Below are 9,540 nucleotides of genomic sequence, written 5' to 3'. Positions count from 1 at the left end.
CAGGTCAATAGCTATTGACCTGCCATGCATCCCTGCACATGAAAATTGTAATTGAATAGTAATGAGCACACAAGTCTGCTCAGGTCCAAGATGCAGTTCATACGTTCACGGCAATAAACTTGCCAGTCGACTCACTTTGTGTTTATGCTAATGGCCACACCGGAAGCAACCTCAGTGATGACACAAATGGCGTGTGGAGAAATGGGACAAAGGTTTTGTAAAGTTGCGTCTTACCTCGGCTTGACGTACCATTTTCCAATGAGTGTTTCAAATTTCCAATTTACACTTGCAGCAGCGAGTGTATGCTGCTTACACAATGTGAATACATGAAGTAATGCAGAGGTCCCACCGTGGGGATCAATAATAGGGAAAATGTGGCACCACCAGAGAGTATCTGATGACTCTGTTGCAGGTCAAACAGGAGTGAGTCATGCTCCAAATTGTAGGATAAATAAACAGTATTTTTTGCCATTGAGGTTACAACCAACCAACTTTACCGTAAGTACAAATATTCTAATAATTACAGTGGAAGAGTGGTAATAATTGAATCATTTTTATTTGTCCTTGTAGAACAAAATATAATTTATAAGTTATAAGAAACAAACTTCGGTCATCCGGGAGGAGCTCAGGATGGAGCCGCTGCTCCTCCACATCGAGAGGAACCAGTTGAGGTGGCTCGGGCATCTGATCCAGATGCCCCCTGGATGCCTCCCCGGGGAGGTGTTCCGGGCATGTCCTACCAGGAGGAGACCCCGGGGAAGACCCAGGACTCGCTGGAGAGACGATGTCTCTGGTCTGGCCTGGGAACGCCTCGGGATCCCCCGGGAAGAGCTGGAGGAGGTTTGTGTGGACCGGGAAGTTTGGGCTTCCCTGCTCCGAATGCTGCCTCCGCGACCCGACCCCGGATAAGCGGCAGAAGAAGGTGAAGGTGACGGTAAGAAACACAAATCTTGTTCACCAGAGTCCCATCTTTATGATAAGATGAGGAATTTTTTTTTCACCTCTAGTGCGTTTAAATCCTGTAATGTCTGACGTATAATGTGTTCAGGCTACATCGCACTCAGCTTTAACGCAGTAATCCTCAGCCTTCCAGAAGCTGTAAGGTCTATTAAATTCCTACATAAGATTTATATCACGAGCAGATTATAATGGTGTTTGATGTTGCCTGAATCGTCGCCTCTGTTCCAAAGAATATCTGCTTTTGCATTCTAAGCATCTATTGAGAGTCTGCCGAGACAAACGTTTCAGAAAACAAGCCTGTGATTTTTATTACAGAAAGATCGAAACACATCACGTCTTGTCATGCGGCTGGAAATTGAGGGGCTCCATCAACAGTCTAATACAAAAGCAGCCTCGTGCTTGAACCAGTTCTCCTGTGTGATGCAGCTAACAGAGTGTGAAGTCTCCCAGGTCACGCTTGCTTGAATACAGACCTGCTGTTTTATTGAAACATCACATTGTCAAGGTTTCATTCGTCCGCTGTTGTAGGCCAGTGGGGAATAATATTTTCGTTAATGACATTTTACGAGTGACCATCCATCACCCTATTATCTGTTCGATAAATAACCTGCGGGAGGCTACAGCTCATCATATGTTATCTAGCTGCGACACGAGCGTGTCAGTTCTGTCGAGGGGACCAAACATGAGGCTGAGTTAATGAGTGTGTGTGACCTGCTGCTTATCAGTGTTTTACATACACAATATTTCATTCATGAGAAACGATGCTACGCAGTTTAATTAACAAGGAGTGAAGCCCAATGTTTTGAATTCATTTGTATTTGTTTATCATTGAATCAATTAATTCTCGCCACTCTCGGTTAGTTAGTTGTATCACAGATTTTTGACAGGTAGGTAGTCCACAGGGCGCGACTGTATAAGGTACTGTATACATTATCGAAATATAAAAATGCTAATTTGAAAGTGGAGCTTCTATAGCTGCTGTAGTTCAACATGGTAGTAGTGCAGTAACAGCGAACTGCATTCCAGCCCTTGAAAAAACTGCCGCTTAGGAAACAATCGCTAAAAAAATGTAGCCAACGTGCATTGTGTACGAGACAATAATGTATATAACAATATAATAACAATATAATAGACTACAAGAAAGTAGTTGTAGCAACTGCCTTTGAAGTTTAACTATCAGCGAGTGTAGGAACAGTAAATATTTATTGTTAATATTCCCACAATACAATGTTTAACTCTGGATATATTAATGAGTCAGTCCATCCATTCCTCCACGAGCAGTCGGGGTGAAAAGACTTTCTTCCTTCTTAACAGAATCCTAGACAGAACCTTTTGCAAGATCATGGCCATAATGGAATCACATCACCCGCAAGAAGCAAAGATGGTATCCTGATGTCACACAAAGACCTTGCTGTCAATGGTGGTAACTGTAATTTTACTTTATGGGTTTTAAGTTGTCCCTGCATATACATACATATATATTAAAAAAATATATAGATATAGATATAAAGACGTCCATGATAAATACTTTTGGAAACATTGCTAGAAATTATTTTTGGAGAAGTATCTTGATGCACAGGAGCAAAAATGCACTGTATCAAAGGGCAATATTTCAATCATTCTACTGGAGAGAATTATACGGTTAAATGAATAAAATACATATTCATGCGGCCCAGGCAAATGGCTCTTTAAAAGCTGCCTTAAGTATTCTTATGTCAGATGTTCAAGTGAGAGTTTGATAAAAGAAGATCTGCAAGGGACTGTTATGTTGACATCCTGACTCATTCTCATATCCCACTATTAAAGGACGAGATTCAAAGTCAAACGGCTTCATAAGTCGGTCTGCTGGCAGGACGTTGGAAACATTTAGCTGTTAATTCGTCAACTGTGATGTGCCGTTGTACAACTTGCTAACCAACTTCAATGAGCGTCATCTTCTAAAGGAAACAAATGTGAATGTTTCAGCATCAGCCGGTCCTTTAATCTTTCTCCCTGCCTTCGCACTGAGAGTTTAGACAGATGGTTGTGCCGACACAGATCAAGAGGCTGACAGATATGAGCGGCACGGAGGTTTGCAATTTCTTTTCACTACCCATAAACATTTTTTAAATGGTTTGTCTTGGCACGCACCAGGATAATTTGGATGTCTTCTGTGTTCAAGGAGGCCGTGAAACATCAAAGCTTTAAGTCAATGTACGTGTGGAATGGCCAATGCTCTCAGGCCATTTTAATATGTTCAATAATGTCAAGTGTTTATAACCTCTGCCGCTGAGATTATGTTCAGGCTACGTCTGTCCATCAATCCATCGACTGACAAAATAGCTTGGAAGTGTGTTCCAGATTTCATTGGGTTTCAGGAAACTGACTCTTTACTGTCTGGTTTGACCTCTTCAACGCTGTGTTCACGGCAACTTTGTTATGTAGCAATTGCTAGAGGCAAGCTTACACAGGCAGTCGATTGTTCTGACATCCCTTGAATGTACAAGTTAAATCTGACAACAAAACTGTGTAAAAATCACGTCTTTGGAAATGAGTTGTATTGAGGAGGTCTGTGCTCACTCATCTGGTCTGAGACATCTGTCCTAACACAGGGACTGTAGACCACCTAGTTACCAATCAAAACAAAAGCTTTGACTTAAATACGAAGCCAAAAAAATGTCATTTTGACATCTTTAATTTCCAAGTCATGTTAGGTAAGACAAGTGGCACTTTTGGCATTCTCATCTCTAGAGCTGAAACTGCAACGGATATTGTGGTTTGAAAGTTCTTCAACGCCTTTAGGGTTTCAAAGTTTTTATACTTCGACAGTAGACATCACTGAACCTTGGGGGCGTCATAAACATGGATAGTCCTGCAAGAGGTCAGCATCGCCAGGTGCCCAGAGGGACTTCAGATGTTTGAGGCCAACGCTCTGAGAGATGGAGAAAAAAAAAAAACAGCCACATAAAAAGATGGAAAAAGTCTCAACACTTATAAATCCCCTGACCCTCTGTGCTGATATCTGGCAGCTGGAAGCAGGTGGAAAATAATTAAAACCAAGATGTTGACCCGCACTAGTCACTGTGAGAGCTACTGGGGCTCTTACTCCCACGTGAGCTCCTCTGGTTGACATTTAAAGTAACTCTATTTGCTTCACGCCTTGTTTGCTGTAATTGCATTTGTATTCATAGTGAGACAAACAAGGCAAAGTTGAAAGGTTGAAGGTCTGGTTTAACACAGAGACATAGGCAATAATTAGAATATCAATTCGAACCTTTTCCGCATTAAATCCATGTAATGAAAATTATGACTTACCGAAAATTACCGTTTTAATTACTGAAGCACTGAGTGTGTCTATTTTTTAAATTTCATTTCAAGTGGATGATCACATTGCACACAGCTATAAAAGATGTTTTATGAGGTATTTTGGTTGGGAAAAGCCTGAAACACTACTATTTACAGGAGAATTAAAAGGTGACCATGAAGGAAGGAAGGGTCTGTGATGTTTAATTCTAGCTATTTTTAACCGATCTTTCCTTTAAAGCAGTGTTTCTCAAGCTGTGAGAGACTGTCAGGTGTGCCGTGGGAAATGATCCAGTTTCCCCTTATCGAAGTGGACGAACAAATAGGATGAGGAAATGACGTGGATTTGTTTGCATTCTTTCTATACACTACAGATCTATCCTGATGCGTCGACTTGTTTTTCACTTGCAGCAGCACTGACCGTGGTGCTCTTCTTTTCATCTTTGTCTGCTTCTTGGATCCCTGGCAACTGACCTTGTCTCCTGTCCCGGACTGCAGTTTTCTGTGAGTCAGTCTATTCTGCCTGTTTATGAAGCATTGCATCCCTGGACCCCTGCTTGAACTGGAGGACCGTGGCCTTGGCTGTTTCATGCTGCTGCCCATTACAACCTTGCAGATCAGTGGTAAAGCCTATCGCAGATTTGAGCCCCACCCTGCATATACTCATCTATGAAACTCCATGTGCTCAAAAAAGTCAAGAAAATTGTGGGATAACAGTGATAAAGAAATCTAGGGTGATGTTTTTGCTTTATCTGAAGGTCAAGACAAGCCCTGATGATGACACTCTATTGAAAATTATAACAAGGGATTTCTGTCTTATAGACTGCAGATAGAGGTGACGCAGGTGGCTGAATGGATATTTTTTGCATGGAGATTATTATCGTTTAAAATGTCTTCTCCAGAGTTCAATCCTAACTGTAGGCTGCTGAAGGTCATCAAATCAAGATGTCTTTTGTTTTTCTCGTCTTTGTTAGTGCTGAAGAGAGAATGAAAACCCATCTTTCTTTGCACGGTTGCAGTTCACCCTTGTGTTATGTGCTTAAAATTGGACCTGATCCAGATATCGGTTCGTCTTTCTCAATCCATATGAGCTTTCTAGTTGGAAAACTCAATAACAACAAACATGAGGAGATGTGTCAGAAAAGCTTATTCATATCCTCTTTATCCATTCCATCTGGATTCAAACTGGAAGTAAAACTAAGTATTCAAAACAAGAAGCTTTTATTGTTTGCCAAGAGAAAATATTTCCTCCCATGTGAAGGGAAAATCATACAGGATTTAGCCTGAGGTGAGAATTTGTGAGCATAAACAAACAATGCCAGCAACATATTAATAAAACATGCCGGCTGTGTTCAGACACCAGCGAGAAGCCATCCAGATGGGTCTCGGACAAAAATGGGGCTATTTCACATGGCAGCTGCCCAGCACTCATAGCACTCCGACCCTTATTGGGCTGACCCAGAGTGTGATTATCCCTCCCCTGTTTTGTGTTACTGACAGTTGGTCACAACCACACTTTGGTGATAAGCAAGAAAAAAAAATCTAATAAACAAGAGGCTGATTTATTACCTCAGGGTAGATGTTGGCTAAAGGAAAACAGAGCTGATAAAGGGAAATAAAAAAAAAGTCATCGATTGCTTTCCACAACAGATTCTTGTATTCATTTTAACAAAGGCTGTAAACACAAAATGCTGCGTTCCAAGTTGCCATCAACGTCACTGAACATTATTTATTGAGATGACCAATTCAAATCAGTGTTGTCCGTCAACATCTACTTTGGCCCCTGATCAACTTCCAAGTTTAGATTCTTCTCCTGGCTCTGAAATCATGTACAACACTTCTCTCTCACCGCCATGCAGAATCCCGAGAGCAGCAGCTTGTATACAGCTCCTGTACATAGCTTTTTAACTCGCTATTTGTTTTATTATTTCAGAACAGGGTGTTTCTGCTGCAACCTTGAGAAGGGGAAATGATTTACTGAATATTCAAGAACACTCCACATAATCCCTGCTTTGGTTTAAGTGCTAAACTTGCTGATAGTCCAAATGTATATATTTGGAATATTTAATACATTATCTTATATTAACGTCAAGACTAAGTGTCACTGTTGAATTAGTTTGTCACTGTCTCGTTCCGAATCACATATTAAAGGTTTTAACTTTAGAATTTGTTTCATAAAATTCAATGATTTAGTGTATAATTCGATTAAAACTTGCGCTCAGATGTCGTTTTTGAAAAGCGGAACGTTTTAACTATGTGGTTTCCAGTCGGCTTTTTAGAGTAGTAACACGAGCTCTCTTCCGGTTACATTTGACAACAGAGCCGTCCCAGTAAAGCTAATTTACTCTAGCATCGTTTACTGAAGATTCACGAATGCAGAGTTAGTAGTAACCGGTGACAATGATTCCGTACACAGTCAACATTAAACTAGCGGCTCGGACATTGACTGGCACCCTCAATTTGCAGAATAAAACCGCAGTTGATTGGTGAGTACAGCTGTTCTTCCGTTAGCAGCGTATTTGCTAGCCGGTTGTTTTTGAATGAATATGTGCGATTGACGAGCTAACTGCGATGTCATGTCAGAAGTTATTTTAGAATTGGTAATTATAGATGCACACATAAAGCCAATTGTGAGAGGTTTGTTTTGCTGAAGCGCTATTAGTAGAATGACATTTCGTGTCATGTGATGTGGCCCGGAGGAATTCTGATGACCTGTCATATAACAACATGTCACATGCACGCTTGTTATTTATGATCCTTCCTTCTGCTGCTGTTTATTTACTTTAAATGCAATACAAAATTGGTCTTTTTGTTTAAAACCAGTGTTCTAACAAGGAACTGATTCAACCTGTATGCAAGAAATTACAGAAAATTCTGGATTTAAATGGCGCTCAGGAAAATATTTCAAGTCAGACTCTTTTTACATACATGACAGTTGCAGTGACACATGCAGAAAGGCAAATCCAGGTTAGCCCAACTTTTTACAATACTTAATTGGACATCTGCAGGAATTTTTGTCATTGTCAAATGATCTATAAAGTGCACTCATGCAATTAATGTTACCTTTTTTAAACTTACAAATACATGTTTTTGACCATGTTTTAATCTAGCTTTATTTACTGATGTGCTTTATTATCTGTCTTTTTAACATTCAACATTAGCTCTTTTCCGTTGTCAGTTCTGTATATGATTTTTTACACATAAACAACATACACTGCCCAATCATGGTCCTCTGTTTGAGATTCCCTGATAGTACTAGTTTCTGATTGTGGTCAAAATATTTTTTTCCTATTGTTTTATGCTGATTTGTTTTCATAATACGCTCTCCTACTGCTGTCAGGTATAAAACATCATGCACATTTTTGTCATAGAGTCGTTGGTAATGCTATGGATGCCTTTTTTCCTCAGGCAGAATGTTGTTTTAGAGTTTCTGATCTGACTCTTGTGCAATTTTTGTCCAACTTCATCATGACTCTTGGTGGTTTTCATCATCTCAAAGGTGAAAGTTTGGGTTAGAACACCAAACACTGTATGTCTAAAATATTTATAATTGTAATAGAAAGGGAGGAGGTGAAAAGGATTGGGTGCATATAGAAGAGTGAGTGTTAGATGAATAATAGGAATGGAAGTGCCAGTTTTTATGATGCAGTCAACTAAACAACCAATGAGGTTTGTGGTTGCAGTACATACAGACATGATGAGGATGGGTGTGATTAGGTAGGGTAATCGAGGTTGATGATGAAATGCTGAAGGTCAAAGAACAAAACATTTTCTTCACATCCTCCAAGGCAGCTGGCTGATCAGTATGAGACCATTACGTATTTAAGTAGCAGCAAAAGCCTGTACCAGTTTAAATTCCTCACGCTCTCCAACCCCTCCCCCTCACTAATATTTGTAATAAAACAAACATAACAAATTTACAAAAAACAGACATTACATACTACCGTCTGTAGTTTTTTTTTTTAATCAAATAATAATAATAATTAATTAAATAGTGTATTGGTCACGACCACACTACACTTGCCTCAATGTTGTTTTGAGGCTATCATTAAAGCAACTGAAACATACCTTGCTGTGTTTATCCTATAAACCCTCTACTACCTGATTTAGTGTTGTATTTTTTGACTGTGCTTCAGCATCACCTCAAGAGCCTGACTTAAGTATATTTTGTATTTGTTCAAATACTCTCTGTGTACAGTGAGGGTACCTGACCTGAATCTTAGTCAGCGTGGATGATATCGGCACTGCATGTGTGTCATGAGATGCCTATAGATATTGAAAGTACCTTAAACCTTAAAGGTGTCTCACTATCAAAAGTCCTTGTCATCATCAAATATTCTGTGCACTGCTCTGCTACAGGGGCTGGCAGGGCCTGATAGCACAAGGATGTCACTCCAGCATCCTCATCATTGATCCAAAAACTGCTCAGACCATTCAGGTGCTGGAGAGACACAAAGCCAATGTGGTCAAGGTAAGAATATCGAGTTACTTCATTTCAACTTTTGAACCTCACGTTTATCGTATCCAAGTCACTTGAGTATTTATAGATTAAAGAGAGACTGGGGGGTCAGATCAGAGATTAGAGCACAGCTGTGATTGATTAGATCGAAGAATATAAATGGCAACTACATGCAAAAAACTCTTGTGACTGTTTTTCCACATTGTATGATTCTTAATCACCTTCTGTGGGTTTGAAGTGAATGCAACTTGCTGGACTCCCAAGTTCATGTTGGAGGTGTGTGTTCTCAGAGCCTGTGCACCCTCTCTTTTGTGGGATCATTTATCACACTGTTGATGTTTGCGGTGTGTGACCTTGATCTAAGCTGATATTGTCCCTCTGAGAGGAGGACGACTTTCAGGTGTGTACGTGTGGCTTTGTGTAATTGTTTGTTTTTCTCAGGAGTGAATAATGGCCCATAAATTGCAGACTGATTATCGCTGCCAGGGTCCACGTCCCAAGCTCAATTCCTCACTCCAAAGCACACTTTAATCTTGTAAAGACGTACAGCTCTAGCAGCAAACTGCACCTCACCAATCCTGTCTGACTGAAGAGCGTTTGGTTTCTAAAGTCTGTTTCACTAAGTAGGTACTGTATTATTTTATAACTGCAGACAAAAAAACACAGAAATGTTGTGAGTAGTGCGACAGCATCCACAGCCTTTGAATACGTTTTTCTGTTCAATGTAAAAGTATATTCTGCACGGTTTTAGGGCACACAATTTTGACATTTATACTACCTGTTTTGCTAATTTGCTGAATCAACCACGGCCCATCGCCGCACTGCAAGTGGAGGAAGAG

The 9,540-nt window shown here is 40.2% G+C and overlaps 1 protein-coding gene across 2 annotated transcripts in view; it reads left to right on the top strand.

Moving 5' to 3' along the window:
- Positions 1-6,535: 6,535 nt before the first annotated feature.
- wdr11 (WD repeat domain 11) overlaps positions 6,536-9,540 on the top strand; it is a 47,073-nt gene continuing 44,068 nt past the window's right edge. For both annotated transcript variants that reach the window (XM_053875661.1, XM_053875660.1), the window contains exons 1-2: positions 6,536-6,728; positions 8,602-8,713. In XM_053875661.1, coding sequence (XP_053731636.1) covers positions 6,643-6,728; positions 8,602-8,713 — 198 coding nt within the window. In that variant the 5' untranslated portion in view covers positions 6,536-6,642. The remainder of the gene's footprint in view (positions 6,729-8,601; positions 8,714-9,540) is intronic.

The sequence above is a fragment of the Synchiropus splendidus genome, chromosome 9, assembly GCF_027744825.2.
Source record: "Synchiropus splendidus isolate RoL2022-P1 chromosome 9, RoL_Sspl_1.0, whole genome shotgun sequence".
NCBI lineage: Eukaryota > Metazoa > Chordata > Actinopteri > Syngnathiformes > Callionymidae > Synchiropus > Synchiropus splendidus.
Note: the sequence above shows the minus strand (reverse complement) of the source record. Positions and strands in the feature narration are given on the sequence as shown.